The sequence below is a fragment of the Rhincodon typus genome, chromosome 8 (assembly GCF_021869965.1).
Source record: "Rhincodon typus isolate 14 chromosome 8, sRhiTyp1.1, whole genome shotgun sequence".
In the NCBI taxonomy this organism is placed as follows: domain Eukaryota; kingdom Metazoa; phylum Chordata; class Chondrichthyes; order Orectolobiformes; family Rhincodontidae; genus Rhincodon; species Rhincodon typus.
In genome coordinates, this window is record NC_063339.1 from 11,806,078 (window position 1) to 11,832,385 (window position 26,308).

Sequence of the window (26,308 nt, forward strand, 5' to 3'; positions counted from 1 at the left end):
CAGAAGAGACTTAAGAGTACTGGAATTTGGAAGTGACAAAGGCAAGTATGTGATTTCTCAGTAATTGCAGGACTGCGCTGAGAACAATGTGGAAGTAAGTGGTCTTTGTGATGCAAGACCTAAAATTTAAGCTCTGGGTTGACCACTGCACTAGGGTTGCAAATTGCATGCCTGAACTGGAGACATTGAGCAGAGAAGGGTTTGGAAAGGAGTGTTTGTCAAAGGATTAGACGAAGTGGTTATTAGAACAGTGGCTTCATTTTTATATTGTTATTTTGACTTCTCGAAGTCTGATGTGCCTATCAAGTGAGGAGACGTGGGCAGTGTACTCAATCAGCATTTAGCACTTAATGAATAAAGACCAGACTTGACTCTCGCCCTCTGATGCCAAGAATGTGCTCCCGATTTTTCTAGACTCATTTGCCACTCTTGTGTGTCTGAGGCTTAGTTCTATTATCATTTAACAACAAATAAATAAAGATGTTATGCCAAGATACCAAGCTACACTCTCTCACCTCTCTCTCTCTCTCTCTCTCTCTCTCTCTCCCCCCCTCTCTCTCTCCTTTGTCAGGTTGCAGAAAATTTTGTCCCCCCATTGCTTGACGCAGTGCTGATCGACTACCAGAGGAATGTCCCTGCAGCCCGGGAGCCTGAGGTTTTGAGTACAATGGCCACCATTGTGAATAAATTGGAGAACCACATTACTGCGGAGGTCCCCCAGATCTTTGATGCCTTGTTTGAGTGTACTCTGGACATGATCAACAAGGTAACTTTCGTTCTGAGTGTAGGAAATTCTTAACTGCGTGTTGTGTAACTCTGTTTGTGGAAGCCATTGCATTCCAAGAGCTGAAGGAAAGTAAACGTGTCCTTGGCATTGTCTTAGTGCAGGGACTGGAACTAATTTTCTTTGCTCAGTTTCCAATGCAGCCTCTGCTAATGCTTTGAAAGAGCATGTTTAGTCATTGGTTTCTATGCTAGTTGTATCCCTTTCTAGATCTAAATATGGTAAATTAGCAGTTCCGATGTGGGCATTGATTTTAAAGCAAGGCCAACTTAGATCAACCAGGAATTTGGGCACACTTCTCTAACAAAACATAATGTTATATTTGCCATAATTTGTAAGGAAGAAGAGTTTTAATTTGTATGAAAATATGGAAATTTCTTTGGTTAATCTCCATCCAGTCTATCCCAGCCAGAATTTTTGTTTGAGATACCAATCAATGATCCCCTTACGTTGGATGTGCATCTTTGGACATTGGGTAGGGGAAGGGTGGGCTTAACTGGACCTCCCAGTGTCACAGCCCAGTTGTCTAGCCTGACCGGTGCCAAATAAATAGAATGTGTGGTGTCCTAGCATTGGAAACTTGGGCCGAATCTGACCATTTTTATGGCTAAGTGTAAGTTGTGTCGAGTATTTTGGAAGGATTTGCACTGTGAGGCTGAGTGAGATTTTGCACTGTATTTTACCAAAGGGACCTAATTTAACGACCCACCCTGACCTTACTGCACCCTCAATACTGATTCTAACCCTATCTTAGTACGTCCAGTTCCCAGAATAGCTCTCCACTCAGCGGATTTTGGTTGAAAGACCAATATCCCTTGCTCCACGCCATCCACGATAGGTCACTGTGCACCTGAGCAAATGTGGCAAATCTGCATTCCTCCTCCACCTGGTAATGTAATGGCATAGCAGTCACAAAGCCTCGCGGCTCACAGCCAGCATGGCTGACCCTCTCTCGCACGTACAACCCCATTCTCTCACCCTAGTCACTGTTCAACAGGCAGGCCCCAAAGTTTACCCCACCGTAGCTACATTCTGAACACCCTGTATAAGTCTCTGCTGTTTGTCCCTAATGCCCACTGCAGACACAGACCTTGTCATTGTCCAGTGGGAAAACATCACCTACAAACAAACGATCAGAAAATTGGAAGCACAAGCTTCTACTTCTAGCCACGAAAAGGGAATGCACACAAGATCTATAGATGCTTCAGTCCACTCTTCTAATGCAAACCAAATGTTAGTGTGATGACAAAAGACACTTTTTAACGGTCCATAATGGCCTGCTGCACCAAGCTGGATATGGGTATCAGTGATCAGTTTCTGTCTTGATTTTTAGTGCCTAGTGCAGCTGAACTCTAATGGACAATGAGAGCTTCCTCCTCCTCGATGACTGTTTCCTTGTCATCATTGTAGTCCACCTCAGAAGTTGAAGAATGTTCCCCTTTCCTCAGTTTCTCGGCATCCAGTGTATCACCTTATTGCCTCCCCCACTGCTGCCTCTGTCCAACTGTATCTTTGATAACTCTGTCGTCTGCTCCACCATAGGCCTGGTGGAAACATGGGTAGCACTGTACCTGTACTTTGCATCAGTCAGGAGTTGCACAATCGTGTCATTAACTGTGGTCACAAAGGGTAGCCCTTAGTTCCACGGTACTGAGCCTTAAAAGATCCTAGACCCTCAAACACACTAGATGCATGAGGGTGCTCCAGGATGTAGGAGACTCGGCAACTCTCGGCAGTGGGCATGTATCCCCAGGTAGTGGTAACTATGAACATAGACCACCATTAATGGAATGGGACCCCTTCCTGATTGATGAATTCTGTAGTGTTGTGTTATGGCTTGTACTGCTTGTACTATTGATGGAGCCCAATAAATATCCTAAAATTCTGCCAGGGCTTCAGCACTGACATCATCGTCAGGAAGCCAAGTGAATCATTGTGATCTTGCATTGAGTCATCAGTCCCTGTCTTAATTGTATCTGTGGCTGCATGACTGAGAGGTCATTTATGGGTCACCTGTTGCTGCCTAGAAGGAGCCAGTCGCACTGGAGATCAAAGCAGCTGAAACCTTCACTCCCCCCAGAAGAGGACAGGTGGGGCCCCTCTCTGCAGTCCTTGGGTCCTGCTCCAGCATCTGGCACAATTTGATCTGTGTCTCAGGTCATATGAAGTCTGCATCAACTCCACGCCTCACTCATCCTCAAGAAGTGGAGTTGGGGCTGACCCACTGCAGACCCCACCTGTATCCCAAAGGCCCTCTGCCTGAGCTGGGTGCCCCTTCCCCCATCCCCATCCTTTGCTGCCCCAGGGGTGTCATCTCTCCTCTTTCCAAATGAGTAACTCATTTCACCACTCCACGAATGAATAAACAACCGAGCAAGATGCTCCTGGCATAGAAGTGGACTTGCTGGACTTTTCATCTGATTCTGTCATAAATCTCACCATAGTCTGTATCACTCAAACCCCTATAAAACTCTGTCCCCACCTTCTATCCCAGTTCAAAGCAAAGGGATGGGAGGAGGCAAACATGGTTAAATTCTCTCTATTGAGGTACTGTTGAATTATTGATGATGCAGAAAATGTTTTGTGATATACAGGATATTTTCAAATTCCTGTGGATTGGAAATTTTGAATCCCCTCTAAATTCTGTAGGCTGGTTTAAGAGAATAATAGGATCCCTACAATGCAGAAAGATGCCATTTGGCCCATTGCGTCTGCACCAAACCTCCAAAGAGCATCCCACCCAGACCCATTCCAACATTTATCATGGCTAATCACCTAGCGTGCACATCCCTGGCCACTGTGGGGCAATTTAGCATGGCCAGTCCACCTAAACTCGCAGGGAGAATGTGCAGATTCCACACGGTTAGTCAGTCACCTAAGGCTGGAATTGAACCCAAGTCCCTGGTGCTAAGAGGCTGCAGTGCTAAGCACTGTGCCACAGCACACCCTTTTCTGACTCATTATTGGTTTATTGGTTAAATTCCATATTGTTACTACAAACATGAAGTCAGATCCTGTGATTGTTTATTAGCCCTGTGGCTATTATTGAGTTGCAGTTCTCATTTTATATTTTCATAGTACTTTTATGTTCCCACTGCTGCTTTGTCAACTTATCTACCTAGCCACAACTTCGTTCTGCTCATCTGTTAAAGTAACTTTTTTTGTTCTTAATTTTCCTATGTCTAAATGGCTGGTGTAAATAAAATGTACAGTTAGTGGGTGTTGCAATGGTACTTTCGGATTGTGAGCACATGACTTTCTTTCTGTCTGGAATCGATGTCCGACTCTAGCCCAGGCTGATGCAGTGAGCATCTCCACCTGTTCCATATAAGAAACTAGTTTGTATAATTTGGGTGTTTTGGAAGCTCCAGATCCAATACACACAACAGTGACACTTTTTTAGTTCAAAGAGCCCAAAGGTCCAGTGAGTGTAGAAAATCTTTTGTTGTGTAGTGTTGCATCTACATCCATGCATTTGGGTTCAAGACTAGTTGAGGAGATGACATAGTCAAGAACTGTCTTCTGACTCATTTCTTCTGGTAGCGCTGTTTACTACATCTACAGACCATATACTGCATAGTATTCAGTGATGTATCCAGATCTAATCTTAGTGTTACATTATTTAAAGATGATTTTAGATTAAACTCTACGGTGTAGTGCTAGTCCATCTATTCCATGCGCTTCACTGCGTGTTTTTCTCACATTCACAATAGTAGACTTCCGGTTTCCACCTCGTGCTCTCTCTGACTGTGTCACAGTGTGCTATTTATAACCCCATGAGGAGCAGATCCATGACACTATTGCCCCTAGGGTCCTAAAGATGTTGCACAATAGGAGATATGCACCTCTACACTTGAGGTGTAAGGATTAGTAATTCTGGTTTTTGCTCTGTTGTTGAGAATTGTTCTACATCAGATGTGATCTGTTGAGTAATTTAATTTAAAATACTTCCTTGCCATCTGAAGATTTTTTTTTGTTCTCCTTGGGTACTTATCACTTTAATTACCAAACTTGCTGTGCAGCCATTGCTTGTCCCATGTCTCCCTAGTGATGTCTAACGTGGAATTTTGGGAAGTAGGGAACTGAAAGAGCTTGTGATGGTCTAATCCCAAAGCTGGAAAAAAAAAATTATGCACTTGCATACTTTGATCAGTTTCTATGTCTGATATCTCTCCTTTTCACTCTTGAATTTGCTGACACTTATCTGTATTCACTGCCTCATCAGTCAGTCGCAAACATTCATTCCTGAGCGGTTTTCCATCAGCCGAGCAGGGAATGAATCGGAATCTCAACAATGCCTTTGTTTATTTTATGCTGTTTTAGAATCTGAAACATCGTGCTTTCTCTGAGAGCAAAACCTCATATAACATAGGAGCTTGGCTGCGTGAGAGTGCGAGATCAGACTGGCAGGTCCCCTGTCTACCAGCTACCACTATTAGTCCCAGTTTGTTTTTGCAATAATAAGTTCAAATTGTATTTTAATTCCAATGAATTTGAACTTGAATGAACAGGAATGATCTGTCAATTTAATTGGAGGTCTGATTTAAATCTCCAATAAAATTATTTGCCACCTGCAAACTGTATAAAGATCTAAATGACACACAATTTCAAGAATTTAATTTTCTTTGTCTTCCTCTCCAGGATTTTGAAGAGTATCCAGAGCACAGGACTAACTTCTTTCTGCTTCTTCAAGCAGTCAATAGTCATTGTTTCCCTGCGTTCCTGAACATACCTCCAGCCCAGTTCAAATTGGTCCTCGACTCCATTATCTGGGCTTTCAAACACACAATGAGGAACGTGGCTGATACAGGTATGTTTTGTTGTGCAGAGAGGCTTTTACTTCCATCTCCTCTTCCTTTCTGTATGACAACGGATAAAGGCCCCCAGCAGGTCATTGCTGATGTCTACACTCTACATGTGCCTATTCCCACATTACCCTTGCCCTATCTGTATGTCCTACTGCTCCCTTTTTTTTTGCTTGTGTTTATCTAGCTTCCCTTTTGCCATCTATGCCATTTGCCTCATGCTTGCATCTTTTGTCTTCTGAATGCTGCCTGGGTGATGAAGTTTCTGCCAAATTATTTGTTTGATATATTAGCAGTTTTTTTGTCTTGCATATGGCTCACTAGTTTTGGTCTACCCACAGGCTTTGAACTGCGGCAGTGATCTGAACTGGATTCTGTGATTGTGTTTTCACAGGGTTGTCTATACTTTATACTCTACTGCAGAATGTTGCACAGGAAGAGACAGCTGCCCAGAGCTTTTACCAAACCTATTTTTGTGACATTCTTCAACACATCTTCTCGGTGGTGACTGATACTTCGCACACTGCTGGTAAATCAGATTTTTCACTTTGATCTTTCTTTCGCCCCTCCCCCTCTAAAATGGCTGTGCTGACTGGTGACGTGGGCTCGTGGGGTGTTCAAGAAGGCAGGGAAACTATGACTCTTAACAGCTAAAACAATCAGAGGTCGGTCTTCTGCTCTGGATAGTCTTCAAAATCCTGGAGAGGGAGACTGAGAATTAATGCATTTTTAAAAAAAATCCCACCACCTGTCACTGGCCTGGTGAACTGATCTGAGCTCAATGTAACGATGGGAGAGTTTTTAAAAAAATTTGTTCTTGAGGTGTGAACGTCACTGGCAAGGCCAGAATAACTTGTCCTAATTGAAGTGAGTCTCATGCGAGAGGGCCATTTCAGAGGGCAGTTAAACAGTCTGCTGCATGAACTGTGGGTATGGAATCTCATGTGGCCCGGACCAATTATGGACAACCGATTTCCTTTCCCAAAATGGTATTAGCGAACCAAATGGATTATGTTTTTAATAATTTCAATTCCAGATTTATTCATTTAAATTTAAATTCCACCTGCCACAGTGGGGATTTGAACTCCTAACCCCAGTGCGTTAGATTGATCTCTGGATGACTCGTCTAGTGGCAACCACTATGCCACCATCTTCCCCCATAATATGGAGTTATGTACAGTTTGAGTGGGAGTGAGAATTTGAGGCTATTTGTTTCCCATTGGCTAAGTTTTGTACTTGGAAATTCAGGTGAGAATGGAATTGGGTGTAACTGCAAATCCTTCTGTTTGAGGCTTGATTTGATTCGGGGGAGGGACTTGGCGAAGACAGAAGAGAAGTACTTAGGTTTGAATAGTGTCTCACAATCTTGGCATGTCACAAAGTGCATTGCCACCAGTAAAGTGCTTTTGCACTGTCGCCACTGTGGAAATGTACTCCCTGTACTGCGCTGGGATATCTGTCTAGATTTTCATAGAATTTTGTGGTAGAAAAGTAGGCCATTTGACTCATCGTGGCTGTACTGGCTCCCAAAAGAGCTACCCAGCTTGGTCCCATTTTCCAGCCCTGTCTTCGCAACCCTCTAAATTCATCATCACTTGCAAATATATGTTAAGCTCTTTTGAAACCTGGTTTGGAATCCACCTCCACCACACTCGCAGGGCAGCACGTTTCCAAATTTTGTTGGTTTTGCTCAAATGTGGAAAATTTGGGCTCCAAAGTGCTACTCTATAGAGCTGCCATGTGGCTGAAATTGCTGATAAGGGGCTGTCAATGTTTTTAGAACTGTAGCCCAGGAGAGGGGAGATAAACAAAGAATATATTTAATTATTGGTTGTATAATTTGGATCTGACTGTGATTATATGAATGTGTTTTAACGTCTTTTTAAAAACATTTAATTCCTCCTTTCCAGGATTGACTATGCACGCCACCATCTTGGCGTACATGTTCAGCTTAGTGGAGGACGGCAAGATAACATTGTCTTTGAGCCCAGCGACACCCAATATGAACAATCAGATCTTCGTCCAAGAGTTTGTGGCCAACCTGTTGAAAACCGCTTTCCCCCACCTCCAAGAGTGAGTACTGCTCAGAGAGAGTTGTGATAGTTCAGCCAAGGATGTTCTTGTCCACAGTCTTTGTTCTCTGCTGAGTTAACTGATCATGTGGCACAAGTCCAGTGGATTACGCAGGGGGAATATACCGCTGCTTGATGTGCTGTGATTATGAAAATGATCATGTCCTTCATTCTTAACTACATGTCTGCGAGCTGGTGCCGAGGAGTGATCCATTAATATGCTGTTGAGACTAATAATAATTAGGATAAAATCAATTTTTTGTTTGCGCTCTGAGAAAGGGTCACTGGACCTGAAACACTAACTGTGATTTCTCTCCACAGATGCTGCCAGACCTGCTGAGGTTTTCTAAAAATTTCTGTTTTTGATTTCCAGCATCTGCAGTTCTTTCGGTTTTAATTTTTTTGTTTGTTGTTTCTCTTTTTTTTTAACCTTTTTTTGTTTTTCTCTTTCATCTTTTTTTTTGTGCATGCTCTTTTTCTTTTCATCTTCAAGCTAGCCCCACTACTTTGGTGAAACGAGGGGGTAAACTTAATCACAGATGATTCATGCAATGCTGATTTAATGCTTTGTCTGCCTTTTGTGCTGTGTTCTATAATCAACTTAAATTCTCTTTGTGAAGCAAGGAGATCGCATTCCATTCTTGCTAGATTCAATTTTGCGACTGTTCTAAAACATGCAGAACAAACATGAATCAATTAATTGATAGTAACTGTGTTAAAGTTGATGACTGGACTGAATGCAAGATGTGAGTTTTTTTTGGAGTTACACATTTACTTATTCACCTTGAGCTTGTGGGCACATGATGAGGGATAACAAAACCAGAGTTTGCTATTTATTTATATAAATGCCACCTGTGTCTGTGGGGAAAGACTGAGAATCCAAATAATTGGGCTTTCGGCCTTGGGGTAGAATCATGTTTACTTTTTAGACATTTTGTTTGAGATATCCTGTTGTACATGGGGTAATGGAAAATGTTCTATGATGTGGAGTCCTTGCAGTGGGCACTCAATAGGTTCAGTTATGATATGCAGCCACAGAGGTGGTTAGCTGCTCTTTAACTGATCCTATTGGATGAATTTGTCATCTGATATATTTTTGACATTTTATTGCAAAGAATTTTTCTCTCCTGTTTGAATTACTCCTACAGTGTAAACTAGAGCAAATTGACATGGTGTGATACTTAGTTGAGTCAGAGGGTCAGTGTTGGAGACCCCTACCAATGGAAGACATTGGAGTTGTTTTTGGTTCCTTTTTAAAAATATCTTTCTCTTGCTTTGTCTTCTGTTGCAACCTAACTATTTTGTCTCAATCCTTTGTCTCTTTTTTCCTCTCTCTTCAGTGCCCATTGTAGCTGTTTTCTCACCTCATTTTTGTTTCCTTTGTCAGAGAAAATGCAGTTGAAATTGGTGGGTTTTGTGCTGAGCTTTGCAGATTTTTAAAATCTATGTTGATTCATTTTTGGACCTCCCTCTTTTCCTATCCCTTGTTGCCCTTGAGACAGTGGTAATGAGCTGCCTCCTTAAGGTGTTGCTGTGTGTGCTGTTAGGAAGGAATTTCGGAATTTTGGATCAGTAACAGTGAAGGACCGGCAATATAGTTCCAAGGCAGGATTCTGTGTAGCTTGGAGAGAGAAGTATTTCCGTACCTCGTGAGGTGCTATGTATGTCCAGCCCTCTGTTACTTGACATCAATCTTCACTGCCTGAATTTCTCCCCCATGGACCAATTTGTAGCTGGGACAGAAATGTTAATTTTTGCTTGTGTGTTAGGCTTTCACTGTTCAGAATTGCAAGATAAAAGGAGGTGTAAAAATTCTGTTCTCTCTCTTTTCATGTCTCAGTGCACAGATCAAAGTTTTTGTGACTGGTTTGTTCAGCCTAAACCAAGACATTCCATCTTTCAAAGAGCATCTGAGAGATTTCCTTGTACAGATAAAGGTAAGAACTGAATGCAGCAAGTCCTGCTGTGGATGGGGAATCTGTAACAAAAACACCTTCCCTTGAGCAATTGTGCCTTGTAGCTAAGCAACATTAAGGATTTATAAACATATGCCTTGTAATGGTGCTTTCAGCAACCTACGGGTTCAAGACTAATTGCTTTGCTCTTGTCCTCTCAAAAAAAGCAGCAAGCTTTGGGGCTGAAATTTCTCCCCTTTTTCTTCCCAAAACTGTTTGTTTGTAACCAGAATGCAACCATTTGTTGTTTGAACTACTCAGGGTGTCACAGTTTGATGCACTGTGTAAATGTATGATGGTCAGATATTTAATGCACACTTGAAACATAGAAAATAGGGGCAGGTGTAGGCCATATGATTGTGGCTGATCATATCTCTGCCATATTCCCAGTTGCTCCCCATACCCCTTGATGCTTTTTAATATCTAAAAAATTATCTGTATCATCTTTTTAAGGAAGGGAGAGCTGTAGTCATAGAGCTGTACAGCACAGAAACAGACCCTCTGATCAACTCATTCATGCCGACCAGATATCCTAAATAAATCTAGTCCCATTTGCCAGCATTTGGCCCATATCCATGTAAACCCTTCCTATTCACGTACCCATCCAGATACAATTACAACATTTAAAAAAGGTATCTGCCTCCACCACCTCCTCTGGCAGCTCATTCCATACATGCACCACCCTCTGCATGAGGAGGTTGACCCTTAGGACCCTTTTTAAATCTATCCCCTCTCACCTTAAACCTATGCCCTCTAGTTTTGGAACCCCCACCTGGGGAAAAGACCTTGTCTATTTCCCTTATCCATGCCCCTCATGATTTTATAAATCTCTGAGGTCACCCCTCAGCCTCCGACACTCCAGGGAAAGTAGCCCCATCCTTTTCAGCCTCTCTGTATTGCTCGAACCCTCCAACCCCTGGCAATATGCTTAAATCTTTTCTGAACCCTTTCAAGTTTTACAACATCCTTCGTATGGGTGAGAGACCAAAATTGCATACAGTATTTCATGAGTGGCCTAACCAATGTGCTGTACAGCCACAACAAGACCTCCCAACTCTTGTACTCAATGCACTGACCAATAAAGGCAAGCATACTAAACACCACTTCCACTATCCTATCTACCTGTGACTGCCCTTCGAGGAGCTATGAACCTGCGCTCCAAGGTCTCTTTTTGTTCAACACTCCCAAGGACCTTACCATTAAGTGTATAAGTCCTGCCCTGATTTGCCTTCCCAAAATGCAGCATCTCACATTTATCTAAAATAAACTCTATCCGCCGTTCCTCAGCATATTGGTCTATCTGATCAAGATACCATTGCACACTGAGGTAATCTTTGCTGTCCATTACACCTCCAATTTTGGTATCATCCGCAAACTTGCTAACCAAACCTCCTATATTCCCATCCAAATCACTTAGATAAATGATGAAAAGCAGTGGAGCCAGTACTGCTCCTTGTGGCACAACGCTGGTCACAAGCCTCCAGTCTAAAAAGCAACCCTTCACCACACCCTCTGTCTTCTACCTTCAAGCCAGTTCTGAATCCAAATGGTTAGTTCTCCCTGTACTTCATGTGATCTAACCAGTCTGCTATGTGGAACCATGTTGAGCACCTTACTGAAGCCTATGTAAAGCTCTGCCCTCATCAATCCTCTTTGTTAATTCTTCAAAAAAACCCAATTAAAGTCATGAGACACGATTTCCCCTCCACACAGCCATGTTGGCTGACCATAATCAGTCTTTGTGTTTCCAAATACTGTAAATCTTGAGCCTCAGGATTCCCTCCAACAATCTGCCTGCCATTGATGTCAGGCTCATTGGTCTGTAGTTCCCTGGCTTTTCCTTACCACGTTTCTTGACTTGTTGTACCACAATAGCTGACCTCCAGACTTCCGGCACCTCATCTGTGGTTATCAATGATACAAATATCTCAGCAAGTGACCCAGCAATCACTTCCCCCAGCTTCCTGCAGAGTTCTAGGGTACCTGATCAGGTCCTTCTTTTTTATCCACCTTTACACGTTTTAAGCTATCCAGCACCACCGACCGCTTTGCAGAACACCTACGCTCGGTTCGCACTAAACAACTGCACCTTCCAGTCGCGAACCATTTCAACCTACCCCTCCCATTCCGCAGATGACATGTCTATCCTGGGCCTCCTGCAGTGCCACAGCGATGCTACCTGAAGGTTGCAGGAACAGCAACTCTTGTTCCGCTTGGGAACCCTGCAGCCCAATGGTATCAATGTGGACTCCACAAGCTTCAAAATCTCCCCTCCCCCTACCGCATCCCAAAACCAGCCCAGCTCGTCCCCGCCTCCCTAACCTGTTCTTCCTCTCTCCTATCCCCTACTCCCACCTCCAGCCCCACCCCCATCTAACCTCATCCCGCCCCCTTGACCTGTCCGTCCCCCCTGGACTGACCTATCCCCTCCCTACCTCCTCACCTACACTCACCTTTACTGGCTCCATCCCCGCCTCTTTGACCGGTCTGTCTCCTCTCCACCGATCTTCTCCTCTATCCATCTTCTATCTCCCTCCCCCTCTCTCCCTATTTATTTCAGATCCCCCTTCCCCCTCCCCCATTTCTGAAGAAGGGTCTAGGCCTGAAACGTCAGCCTTCCTGCTCCTCTGATGCTGTTTGGCCTGCTGTGTTCATCCAGCTCTACACCTTGTTACCTCTATAATATGGACATTTTTCGAGATGTTGCTATTTATTTCCCCGTGTTCAATAGCTTCCATATCCTTCTCTGAGTAAACCTGATGCACAATACTCGTTCAGTATCTCCCTCATCTCCTGCTGTTCCACACATAGGTGGCCTTGCTTATCTTTTAAGGGGCCTTTTTCTCTCCCTAGTTACCTATTTGAAAAATCCCTGTGGATTCTCCAGAATCCTATTTGCCAAAGCTATCTGATGGTCCTATTCTTGCCAGCCTGGACCTCCCTCTTAAGTACACTCCTACCTCCTTTATACTCTTCTAGGAATTCACTCACTTTCTGCTGTCTATACCTGACATGCTTCCTCCTTTTTCTTGACCAAAACCTCAATATCTCCAGTCATCCAACATTCCCTACACCTACCAGCCTTGTCTTTCACCCTAACAGGAACATACTTTCTCTGGACTCTCGTTATCTCAGTTTTGAAGGCTTCCCATTTTTCTGTGTTTGGGGGGGTACCATGAGTCAGCATGCTTTTGCATGAGGGAAATTGTCTTTCTCAAATTTGATTTGAGTTTTTTTTTGATGAAGTAACCAAGAAGATTGTTGAGGCCACAGGAGTAGACATTATATGCTTGGTCTTCAGTAAAGCCTTTGACAGTGTTCGGTGTGGTAGACTAATTAGTAAAGTTAGGTCATTGCGGTTGGTTGGCTCGCTGAGCTGGTTCATTGTACCACAGACATTTCATTACCCTGCCAACCAACCGCAACATCCACAACCCGAGCTACAAATCTAAAAATCATAGAATCCCTACAGAGTGAAAACAGGCCCTTCGGCCCAACAAGTCCACACTGATCCTCTGAGCATCCCACCCTCCTATAACCCACCTCATCTACACAATCCCTGAACACAATGGGCAAACTCGCATGGCCAATCCACCTAGCCTTCACATCTTTGCACTGTGGGAGAAAACCGGAGCACCCGGAGGAAACCCACGCAGACACAGGGAGAATATGCAAACTCCACACGGTTGCCAGAGGGTAGAATTGAACCCAGGTCCCTAGCGCTGTGAGGCAGCAGTGCTAACCACTGAGCCACCGTGCCGCCCTACTTGAAATCTATTCTCAAAACCTTAGAAAGTTAGGTCATATGGGACTGAGGGTGAGCTTGCCAACTGGATACGAAATTCGCTAAATGAGTCTCATTGAGTGTAGTTGGACTTGGGTGTTTAATGTTGCAGATTCTTTTCATATTTGGAATAAATTTGCTCAGTGAGTGCGGGCGTACCATTGTGGGTACCCAGTACTGATGATCTAGCAGCCCAGCAGGCGTTTTGAGGTCAGGAGAGGGGAAGACAACTGGTGTTGAAAAAGCCTGTACCATTGGATTCATTTTTAAAAAATTCATTCATGGGATGAGGGTGTCACTGGCCAGACCAGCATTTATTGCCCTTCTGTAATTGCCCAAAGGGTGGTTAAGTGTCAGCCACATTGCTGTAGGCTTGGAGTTGCATGTAGGCTAGACCAGCTAAAGACAGCAGTTTCCTTCCTGAAGGATATTAATGACCCAGACAGGTTTTTCTGACAATCGACAATGGATCTGTGGTCATCATTAGACTCCTAATTTCGGATTTTTAAAATTTTAATTGAATTGAAATTTCACCACCTGCAATGGCACGATTCAAACCCAGGACCCCAGAACATTGCCACGATCTCTGGATTGGTAGTCTAGTGATATTAACTGTAGGCCATTCCCTTTTACTAATTTACTCCTCATCTTCCCCAACCAACTCCAACTGTTGTTTTTTTTTCCTCTCTCTGTTGCATGAAAATTGCATGCTGTCAGGGTCCTGACCAGTATTACCATAGAATCCCAATAGTGTGGAAGCAGGCCATTCGGCCCATCAAGTCCATACCAACCCTCCAAAGAGCATCCCCCCCCCCCCCCCAGCCCAATCCTATCCATGCATTTACCACCCTAGATACTATGGGCAATTTCCCATGCCCAATCCATCTAACCTGCACATCTTTGGACTGTGGGGATAAACTGGAGCACCCCAGAGGAAGCCCACGCAGACATGGGGAGAATGTGCAAACTCCACACAGGCTGGAATTGAACCCAGGTCCCTGGTGCTGTGAGGCAGCAGTGCTAACCACTGTGGTACCCCATTGTACCATGGCCTTCAGATCCTTTCCTGAGTATTATCTCCCTAAATTTTTTTTTAATATAACAATTCAATTCATTCATGTGAAATGAGCATCACTGGCTGCTCTAGCTTTCGTTTCCCACCCCTAATTGCCCAGAGAGCAGTTAAAAATTCAACCATATTGCTGTGGCTGTTGAGTCACATGCAGACCAAACCAAGTAAGGATGGCAGATTTCCTTCCCTAAAGGATGTTCGTGAACCACATGGGTTACATGGTTGCCATTAAGCTAGCTTTTTATTCCAGTTATATTGAATTCAAATTTCATCATCTGCCATGGTGAGTTTTGAACATGTGTTGAACAGGGGCTGTGGATTACTAGTCCAGTGACATTGCCACTACATCACCAGCTCGCCCCTTCACCCATCTTCACATGTCCTTGTTCACTTTTTGTCTGCCTCCCCATCTCAGTCCTTTTCAGTGTCCAACCTGTGTTGTGGAAGAGCCTAAAATGGGTAATTGTTGAGGAGTGTATGATATTACATAGGTTTGACAGAGGAATAGCTTTGGATCTCAAAGCATTTGAGACCCAACATTTGAGGTCTTCCTCATGGTTACTAGACCAAGTGGACTTTGTAGATTCTAACCCAGCAAAGGGAATGGTGGCATCAATTCTAGCAGGTGTAACCTTCACCACAGTCAACAGTGGTAGGGATTCCTCATGGAGCTACCTGCAGTTTCCTAAAATGCAAGTGTCTCATTTGAACGAAGTATGATGTTGAATTTTTGTGCTTGTTTTTAAATCTCTCTAAGACCCTGAACCTCCGTATTGCTGCCATTTCTGTCAGCACCTCAACCCTGCAAAATGTGTTCCCCTAACTTTTGTGGACTCCTGATTTTGTAATTGTTCTATCATTGGTAGCTGTGCTTTCTGTTGCCCTAAGCTTGAAGTTCTGGAACACCTTCCCCAACAAGTTGGCACATCTCTAAATTTGTTTTCCTTCCTTAAGACATTCCTTAAATCCTACTTCTTTGGCCAAGCCTTTGGTGATCTAACCTAATAGCCATTTGGCCCAACAGGTCCACACCAACACTCGGAAGAGCATCCCACCCAGACACACTCCCCTACCCTATACCTATAACCTTGCATTTTCCATGGCTAATCCACCTCACGTACACGTTGCTGGACACCTACAGGCAATTTAGCATGGTCAATCCCCCTAACCTACACATCTTTGGACTGTGGGAGGAAACTGGAGCACCCAGAGGAAATCCATGCAGATACGTATAGAATGTGCAAACTCCACACAGACAGTCGCCCAAGGCTGGAATTGAACCCAGGTCCCTGGCGTCATCCTATTTAGTTTTTATGCCTTTAGCATTTGTTTTATAAATCTCCTGTGAAATTCCTTGAGACATTTCATTAAGTTTAGGTGCTATGTAAATTTTAAAGTTGTTCTCGAAATTTAACTGTTTAAAGGTTATATTGGTTTCAAACGGTGCTTCTGTATCCCTCTCTATATCTGGCACCAGATGTTCACCAGGAACTTTTTTGAGGGAACAAAGTCCTGACGGGAGGGAGGGCTGCCAAATGCATTCTTTTTGTGCTTCAACGCGAGTTCTGAATGGAAAAGTAACTGTGGTGATCTTTGTTTTTTTTTCTTATTAGGAATTCGGTGGTGAAGACACATCAGACCTGTTCCTGGAGGAGAGGGAAACAGCTCTGCGCCAGGCCCAGGAGGAAAAGAGAAAGCTGCAAATGACTGTTCCTGGGATCTTAAACCCACATGAAATAGCAGAGGAGATGTGTGATTGAACAAACCCCAAGTGTTACCAGAAGGAAAGGATGGGGAAAGGGAGGGTGCGCGGGTGGGGGTGAGAAATGAGTGAGGCAAGGACAGCGAGTGAATGTGTGTGATTGGGACAGCAAATGGAATAAATCTTTCATTGGTTTGATGTGATGGGAGTTCTTAAAAATTGAAATTCCAGCCTGTATGTTTTGTTTCCTTGCAATTATCTCAGGAGAGAGTTTTGTATTGTTAGAGAAAGCTCTACTGTTTTTCATTTTTCCTCCCCGGGATAAAGTTGTATTTCTGATTTGTGAACCTGTTGACAACTAAACCTGCAGCCAGTGTTCCACTTTGGGTCGTACGGTGTTGTACAACTTGAGCTATTTCAACAATTTAAATCATGATGTAGAACTTCTTGAAACATTCTCTAGTTCAGTTTTTATATTAAACCCAGCCTGGTTAGCTTCACAAAATTGGTCTCTGCAGAATGCTTTAAAAGTCGCAGTGTTTTGTGAAGATTGAGGCAAAATGCAAAATTTGCCCGTGCTCAGATTGAATCTGGTTGGTTGCTCAGGCGATGCTTTTGTTGACCTGAATGAATGCGTGGTATTTGGGTGAAAGAGAGGCTGAGACATACACTTTGTTCTTTTATAACCTGCTCGTGTTAACTGTTTATGCTATAAAATTCTCTGTGTGGTTCCTAGCTCGCCTTTGTATCTTGGCAGGGTTCATTGCAGTAGTATTCTGTGGAAGTTTCGAAAGGTGATGGGTTGGATTGGACTGGGGTAATAGTTTGCTGGTATGAAAACAAGCATTCTCTTTGGGTGACACAAAGGTTTGGAAACTTTTTTAATGAATGTTACCACTCCCGGTTTTTAAGTAACATTCTGTTTGATGCCAAAAGTGCAGGTCATCGTGCAAAATGTTTGCGTGTGCCTGTGTAGAATGTTTGGGACACTTGTCCATATCGTTGTTGGGGAGGAAACTGGAGTTTATAAAAGGGCCAACTTGAGTTAGCCTTGTGATTTTGCCTTTCGTACTTTGTAATCCTCATGAAAGCGCAGTGTTGGCTCTTTTTGCCTGACCTACTGTGTTTTCCCCAAGAAACTTTACTCAGGTTTGCCATATTATCGAGTTCCCTCCTTTTTTATACAGATTGACTGACTGATTGATTTGTGTGAAATCCCATAACCCATAAATACTGAATTTAAAGGCTTTTTATTCAAAAACAAAATTAAGTGACAATCATACAAACCAGGAGCAGAAGTAGAAAGTTCTGGCCCTGAAGCATGCTCCACCATTTACTAGGTCACAGCTATTCCATGCCCCCACCACTCCCCTCCATCTGACCTGTGTGTGAACACCGTAGCCATGAATTTGAATTCCACCCATCCCGTGAAGCTGAATTTGCTTTTGATTTTAAAATCAAATCTGGTTAGAGATTTATGGAGTTAGTGGGTGCCATTTGCTACTTTGTTCTGGGCAGGAGATGAAGAGATTGATGATGTTTCTGGAAACTTTTGTTTGTTAGCTTCCGTGTAACAAAGGTCTGGGTAGAGGGAATTCATGACTGGGTCCAAAAGAGGGATCTTGCACACTTTACTTCGGTCACAGTTTATCTCCTCTGTCTTTAACGTTGATCTCTTGATTGAATGACAGTAATTGAAAGGCATCAGAGTGGAACCCCCATCCCCTCCCCACACCACCACCACCACCACACACCAAACCCCAGAAGTCGTTGTTTACATCCTGGTCATTCACCCAGTGTGGGCTGTGTTCTAATGGTGCAATCTGACTGAGAAGTTTGGATAATCCACAGTGTTTTCATGCTATCAAGTGTGCTGCAACCTGTCACCTTGAATTGCTCAGCAAAGATTGTAACATGGGATGGGGTGGGAGGCCAGGGAATATTTAATTTGAGAAACCAAACCCACATATACCATTTTACAGCCCGTGCAAGCTGCACTTTCCGCCACCCAAACCTCACTCCTCCAACATTGAATCATTGAGCAGTTTATTTTCTCTGTCACTCGACTTCTGTTTCATCTTAGTTTCCCTCTCAGTCCTTCTGCTCCAACCCTCAAAGAAATAACTAAGGGAAGCTTAGTTTGTGTTTCCCATTGTTAAGACAAAATCTCTAAGTGGTGTCTGGTCTACTTTTGATTTAAACTTTACGAGTAAGGTGTGAATTGCTTGTTGAAGGGAGAACAGTGTCATGCTTTCTGAGATCCTAATGTAGCCCACACGATCGAAACGATGGAATTAATTACTCAAAGCATGGAGTAGCATAACTGCATTAAGGGTAGAGGATGTTTCATGATCGATTTTTCATTCTACTCCCCGTTTTACCTAAAATCACCATTTCACCAGCTATCTCTGCTTGCTCTTTAAGGTATTTCACCTGGGCTGTATCAAAAATATGGGAAGTTTTCCCACACTCTGGGTCACAGACGTATGGAATAAATGCAATGCTTTTTGTGGAGTGGACTGTAGATCTAGGTTTATTTTGTAAAGCTGGTATCCTTGTCTGCATTCAGAAGAAAAATGACTCAAAGCTGATAAATCCAGAAATGATGACTTTATTCAGATGCAGCTGCTCTAGTCGCAATACAAAGACGTTTGTGCTAAATGCACACACCACTTCCATGCAAAATTTTAATCACTCCAAAAATTACTTTAATTTAGCCCTAAAATGTCTGCAGCTGCATTCTATACCGGCGTGCAGGCTACTTTTGACTGGTAATTTTTCTGTGACTACACTTCTTAATCTAAATTAATTTGATAATCAGTTTGAGATATCGCTTTTGTTTAGTGTGGGCCTGCCTGAGAGAAAGATGGCTAATTTCATTTTAAAGTATCACTCCATTTCCTATGTCCCATGTCACATTGAAGCTGTGCCAGTGAAGAGGAGAGGATTAAGTTAGTTTTATGGCTGTCACAGGAACATGAGCTTTCTTAGTTTTTGCCCGCAGTGTGTCTCGTACATACATACAGCGAGATAGTATTGTCCACCTAATATGCGTGCATGTAAATTTTTGTTCTCTTGTGTTTATCTAGTTACGTTTAATGCTTCGAGGAGGTGATTATTGACTGCTGTGTCTTTTCGGTACTTGTACAGAAAGTCTTGTTTAAGAACCTGTAATTTTGTTGATTTACACTGTATTACAAATGTTTTATTCAATTGAATTTGTAGCAGGAAATTGGAAGCAACCTGCATCCACCTGCAAAAGTCAATTACCTCCCTCACTTTGTTCAAAAAAACTGTACAGCCTGTAATTAAGATGCCTAGAACAGAAATGTTATTTTTTTAATAAGATTTTAGTTAAATTAGATGGTAGTTATTGGTGAGTGTGTCATGCAGTGTATCTTGCATTTTTGTATTTTTATTTTTAAACTGACTTGTACTCTAACCTGCGATTTGTTTAACATATAATTATGCTACTTTTTGTTTTAAACTATTCAGTTTTCCTCCATGAGGAGTCACCCAAATACAGAAGGACCTCAATGTTTTTAAACTTTTTTTTTATATATAAAGCGTGTGCCACTGTGTATGGCTTTGAGAAGAGCGTGTGTGATTGCATGTGTGTTTTTATGTGCACTTCTTATATTTTGGTGCATTTTTAAAAAAGAACGTGACGAGCAATGCAAATGACTCCTCTGATAGATGCTGTTGTTTGCAATCAAGATTTCAACTTCTACAGGCTTGCATTAATTTTAGCAACATTTCTTGCTTCCGCAGTGCAGTATTGGGTTTGTATGGACTGGTTAGTTTCTAGTTAGAGATGCATTCTCTTGACTTTTTGCTTAGTTATTTTAATTGGACTTTCTTGGGTGTGGGGAAAGGGTAGGAAACAATTTCTGGTTTTATTTTCTCTATCACTAAACGGGTTACAGCTACCAAGAGTTAAGGGAAGCAGAGTGGAATCTCATCTCATTCTAACCAAGGCGTGTTACTAATTAGTCTGGGGTAGAGATGTGTGCTTTCTAGTCTCCTTGTACTGCTTTAAAGACAGACATTAGTCCGTCTTTTCTTTGAGTTTTTGTAGGAGCATTGTATGCAGATTTGATATATGGAGAGTGTAGGTTATATTTTATGTATTTTTAAATAGAACGTGATTTTAGAAATTGCTATTCAGTGTTGATGAGAGCCAGCTGTGGCATGTTTCCAGTGAACTCCGTGGAGTTGATGGGCTTCATTCAGAGATGTTATTCAGCAGTGGACTTTGATGCATGATTGTAAGTGACTGGATATAATTTAGGAAGTCGGTATGAAGCTGCACCATTCAAATTATCAACCTTAAAATTTTTCTTCTAAAAATGAAAAATAGTGAACAAATCTGTTATCAGACTAGTTTTATGCAACATAACTTGCGGAGATGTTCACTTCTAGTCGTTTTAAAATCTTGAGATTTTGGCCTAAGGTCAGAAACATAAAAAATAGGAGCAGCAGTGGGCTATTTGGCCCTTTTGCTTTTAGCATGTTCCATCATTCAATATGGTCATGACTGATATCCAACTAATTTCTCCACACATCCTTTTGACCCTATAGCCCAAACAACTATAATGTAACTCCTTCTTAAAAACATTCACTGTTTTGTTTGGCCTCCGCTTCTTTCTGTGGCATAGAATTCCACAGGCTCACTGCTGTCTGGTAGAAGAAATTTTCCTCGTCTCGGTCCTAAATGGCCTACCCTGTATCCTTGAAACATCACCCCTAGTTCTGAACTACCTTGGTCGTCGTCAACATCCTTCCTGCGTTTAGCCCGACTACTCTTATTAGAATTTTATAGGTTTCTGAGTTCCCCTTCTCCCTCCCCCAAATTATTCTTGACTCCAGTGAATATATTTTTAACTCATCTGTCTCTTCATACATCAGGAGTCAGCTGCACACCTTCCGTAGCCAGTAACTCCAACAAGGTGATGAAAATTGCACACATTCGTGCGAATGTAATCTCACCCATGCCCTTTGCAGTTGCAGCAATCCCTGCTCTTTGTACTCAAATGCTCTGACTATGAAGGCCTACATACCATTTCCCACTTTCACTGCCTGCTGCACCTGCAGGTTTACTTTAGCAACTGGTATAAAACAACACTTCCCCCTTTCCCAATCTATTGTCATTCGGATTTAGTGACTGTCGTTAAAACAAGCTCCAGTGAATGGAAAACCAGTGTCTGGGTCGATTTGAAACTACGTTAGTGTTGCATTGAGAGAGTTAAAAGGTGGTGGTGGGGGTTGGGAGTGCGTGGAGAGAGATGGGCAGGTAAGCTTATACACTGGAACCTACAAGTGTATTAGATAGTGACATTTACTTAGGAGGAAAAGCATTCACCCAGCCAGGAAGTCTTAAATTGTTTCTTTCCTCTGTACCTTTACCACCCAAATGCAAAATTCACATGTATTCTAAATAGTTCCAGAGCTCCTTGCCTTCACTGTTCCATCTGGGAATCAATATATCAATCACTTTATCCCAAGATTATCATTAAGATTGTGGACGTTTCAGTTTATTGGTTAACCATTTGGCCCATCTAGATTTGTCAGCAGTGCGAGTTTAATCCCTTTTAATTCCCTTCTCCTTGTGACCAGCTTTGCAGTACTTTTCCATAAATTGTATGTACTGTAAGATGCACTCATTGTGGTAACGGTTCACAGAGAACAACATGCTAACAAGTGAACATCGCTGAAAACAGAAGTCTGTTGAAGCTTGTTCATCTTGCACTCATTAGGACAACTGAAAGAATGCAAAATTGTATACTAAGACAACAATTGTAGGAGAAAAGGGTACTGATTGATTTTTGGCTGAGATTGGTCATGGAATATTTCCTATTGCTTTCTCATTGGCAGTGACTCTGCCCCTTGCCCAATCAGTATCTGTTTTCTGTGGTATAAATTGTGACAGTTTTGGCTGCTTTGTGTCTGTCTTAATGAGTGCAAGACAAAAATGGTTCAACTTTTTGTTTAGGGTCTGTAGTACTGAAGGATTAATTTAACCTCTCCTTCAGTCGGAGATGTTTTACTGTCTTGGAACACACTCTGGCCAGTGTAGTGTATAATTAAAGTGTGGGAAGGGAATGAGAAATGTTTGGTTCTTATTTGTATGGATCAGAAGTTTTTTTTTTGTTGTTGAGCAGAAACTAACCTTAACTTCTGATACTTTAGTCAAATCAATAAACTTGCACGTTTTATTGGTGCAGTTTTAATATCTAAAAGCTGCTTTTTGAATCATACAGGAGAGGATTGCAGTTCAAATGCTTATATTCAAAATTTGAGCATTCTTAAGATTAATTATTAAATATAGTCTATCTCGTTTCTAAATGTGTTCAATTTTGTTTTTAAGATTTACTGTTAATAGTGGAGTATCTTTGAGAACAGGGATATTGTCGTTTTAATCTTATCCAGTAATATATTGAGTAGATGTGTGAAGAGACTGTGTGATTATTCATTAATGCTTTACATTTTTTAAAGTGAATGTTATTTTCCACAGCAATTGTACAAATCTTTGAGCCTTTTCCAGCTTGTGTGAATTAGTGCATGCAGACATGCCGCTCCCTTCAAATTCTAAATTATTGGGGGCTTAAGTCATTTTTGCCGAGATCTGCTTCTGTACCTGTGTGCGCGTTAAACGAGCACACAAGAGGTGAAGCTTCCTGATGCATTTACATGCCGTTTAGTTTGGATGATACCTCTACCAACAAAGCAAATCTAGTAGTTCATTTCTGGAAATTCTCTCCCCACTTTTTGCTCTCTGTTACAAAGCTACAAGAATGAGAGTATTGTTTCAATTTTGAATTGCCCCAGGTAGTCATTTTAATAGGGAACAAAGTAACAGCATGAATTTGAGCTGGGTTTTGTTTGCGGCTGTCAGAATAATGGGTATTTTGTTTTGTTTTACAAGTGTATGACAATTGAACAAGGAGGCTGATCTGTGCATCCTACATTTATAAGTTACCGTTCTACACATTTATTTATGTCCTTAATTGTGCAGAACAAGAAAGGCATTCTTGATTCCAAATCTTAATAATCGGAAAACTTGTGTTAACACTCTACGTAGACCAGAAGATCAGTTTTCCCCTCTGTTATTCAGGATAAATACAACATGGCCCTTCAGTGATTTATTGCTTTAATTACAGTATTTTCAATATTATATCATTTTTGTACTCTTAAGAAATGAGTTTTATGCAAAGTATTTTCCATTTTAAATTGTATTATTACTGCAACTGGTCTTGATTTTGTTTTCCTGTTTTTAGTCTAGTTCAACTGCATCAGAATTAGCTGAAAGATTGGGTGATATGTGATTGGCCAGTTTTCAGCCTATTAGAGACAGCTTCTCAAGGCCCACTGTTTGGGGAGGGCTTCCTTTTTCTGTATAAAAGGAAGTGACTGTGTAAATGTCAACTTTACTATGGCAGAGACCATATACTTTTTGGACTGTTTGCTTTTATTAAAATGTTTAGTGTGGTGTGGAAGTATTGGGATTCTGACTTGGAATTACTGACAATGATGTGAAGAAGTTGGTCTCATGTAATGAAAAGCACAGAATGAGCAAAGACAGTTCATTACTTTGAATTCCCTCTATTCCAGAGCCAATGTGAGATTTGTTCTGTCTTTTTTTCTCAGCAACTCATCTCTCCAAATTAATCCTGTACTTCAGCTACAACTAGTGTCCCTCCCCTTTGGACAGAGAAAGCATAAACTAACAATCAGCCCTCTATACTTGTTGTTTAATTTCATTGACATACATAGTTAACATCAAGTTTAAACTAATCATTTGAAGGTGGACAACTTTCAGGGCCCACATTTTTTAATACATTAAACAATATGGATGGGGACACACCCAAACATATGAACCTCTTGAAACAATTCCCTTTTTGTCAGAATTGCAGTCAAAGCATTATTGCCTATTCAAGTAGGGTGTATTGTAGACTGATTACAGAGAGGGACCAATTCCTATAATAGCTATTATTTTTAACATAAAATTGCTACCAAAAATGTTTTAAAAGGCGCTGAAGTGTACTGTCAGCGATCATAAATCTTTAACATTTTTGACAAGTTAATAGACCAACTTTGTTTTTCAAGTTTAAGAAAACATTCAGTCTTGTCTTTCTCTCAACCATCTGTACCCCATCCTAATTGATTAGTGATCTGTGTGCATTGGCAAGTGTATCTTTGTGTTTCATGAAAATACTGATGCCTGGATTTTTTTTTTTAGAAAACTTCTGTAGCTGACTTTAACTGTCTGATGATTGTAGTAATTAGAAACTTAACTGCCGTTTTAAGGATCCATGAGAGAGAGTGTGTGTGTGTGTGTGTGTGTGTGTGTGTGTATGCATGAGAGAGATTCTTTATCCCTGGTATTCTATTTGGAAACAGAGTATGATCAGTGGAACTTACAATGTATAGTCCGCACTGAGCTTGCTTGGTTGACTGTAACTAAGATCTTTCAATGCTGATTTGTGAAGAGCTTCATCTAAATCTTTTGGAAGCAATGGCTAGCATTCTTTAATTGGAGTGCTTGATTGTACCTTTTTATGTATAAATATTCTGTCCCATATCTGGGACTAAAATATTAAAAAAAAACTGCCTTAAGTCAACTGCTCCTCTTGTCATCTTTTCATATGTTATGTTCCTGAGGTTGGATGGCATGGTCACAATGGCAAGTGAGGAGCATGTGAAATGCAGCCCTGTTTGTACACAGCAGTGTTTTGTGAGAAGATGGTCAGCCAATGTATGTAGTGATGCTGACTGAAGGAGCAAGTTGAGATTGTTGGGGGGGAGCATTTCCTTGCTTTTGCTCAAACATGGTCAGTGTAGGCCCCTTCACTACCCGTAATAAGGAACGGGTGCCACTCCCTCAGTACTATGCTGAACAGTGCTTGCCCAGATTTTTATGCTATCACCGAGTTGAGGTTGATGCCAGTCTCTGTGCATTAGCCATTGTCTCTCATAACTAGTGCTACTTCATTATCATGTTTCAAATCCTCATACCCTAGGTACTGACCATAAGGAGTTGGCACAACGTTATTAGAAGAAAGGTCTTGCTGACATTTTGGCCTCTTTGCAAAACTTCATTTTAAAACCTAAATTGAGACCATAAGATGAAGGAGCAGAATTAGATCATTTGGCCCATTTGAGTCTGCTCTGCGATTTGATGGCTGATATGTTTCTTGACCCCATTCTGTTGCTTTCTCCTTATAACCCTTGATCTCCTGACTAATGAAAAACCTATCTATATCTATCTCTGTCTTAAATGCACTCGACTTGGCCTCCACGACTCTCTGCAGCAATGAGTTTTGTAAATTAACCACCCTCTGGCTGAAGAAATTGCTCATCATCTCAGTTGTAAAGGGTCGCCCCTCCACTCTGAAATATAACAATGTGAAGTCCTTTGAGTAAAGGAGTTGAGAAGTCATGTTCAAGTTGTACAGGACTTTGCTGAGGCCTCTTCTGGAATACTGTGTCCTGTTCTGGTCACCCAGTTAAGGAAGGATATCATCAAGATGGAGGGGATTCAGAAGAAATTTATAAGGATGTTGCCAGGTGTGGAAGGTTTGAGTTATAAAGAAAGGCTGGGACTTTTTCACTGGAGCGCAGGAGGTTGAGGGGTGACCTTGTACAAGTTTACAAAATAGAGGGGTATAGATAAGGTGAACAGCAGGTATCTTCTCCCAGGGGTGGGAGATTAAGACTAGAGGGCATATTTTTAAGATGAGATGAGAAGAGAAAGATTTTAATAAAAGACATGAGGGTTAAGTATTTTTAGACAGTGGTTTGTGTGTGGAATAAACTTTCAGAGGAAGTGGTGGATGTGGGTACAGTTACAACATTTAGATTAGTACATGAATAAGAAATGTTTGCAGGGATATGGGCCAAGTATAGGCAGGTGGGACTAATTTAGTTTGGGGATTATGGTTGGCATGGACTGAGGGTCTGTTTCCATGCTGTGTGACTCGAATCTATGACTATAAATGGGTGTGAAAACCTATCTGGTTCCTTTTCTAATTTTCGGGAAGGAAATGTGAAATTGGAGCAAAGTATGCAGGGGACACAATCTGCAGAGGGATATAGTTAGGTTAAGTGAGTGGGCAAAGGTCTGGCAGATGGAAA

General features: G+C 41.9%; 2 protein-coding genes across 7 annotated transcripts in view; one reads left to right on the plus strand and one right to left on the minus strand.

Annotated features, from left to right (window-relative positions):
- LOC109920787 (exportin-1-like) overlaps nt 1-24,790 on the plus strand; it is a 62,063-nt gene extending 37,273 nt beyond the window's left edge. Inside the window, exons 10-15 of the mRNA XM_048599978.1 lie at nt 572-766; nt 5,426-5,594; nt 5,984-6,118; nt 7,500-7,662; nt 9,502-9,598; nt 16,086-24,790. Of these exons, the coding sequence (XP_048455935.1) occupies nt 572-766; nt 5,426-5,594; nt 5,984-6,118; nt 7,500-7,662; nt 9,502-9,598; nt 16,086-16,232 (906 nt within the window). The 3' untranslated portion in view covers nt 16,233-24,790. The remainder of the gene's footprint in view (nt 1-571; nt 767-5,425; nt 5,595-5,983; nt 6,119-7,499; nt 7,663-9,501; nt 9,599-16,085) is intronic.
- The window catches only part of LOC109911155 (poly(A) polymerase type 3), a 328,417-nt gene that overhangs the window by 291,871 nt on the left and 10,238 nt on the right, over nt 1-26,308 (minus strand). The window lies entirely within an intron of this gene.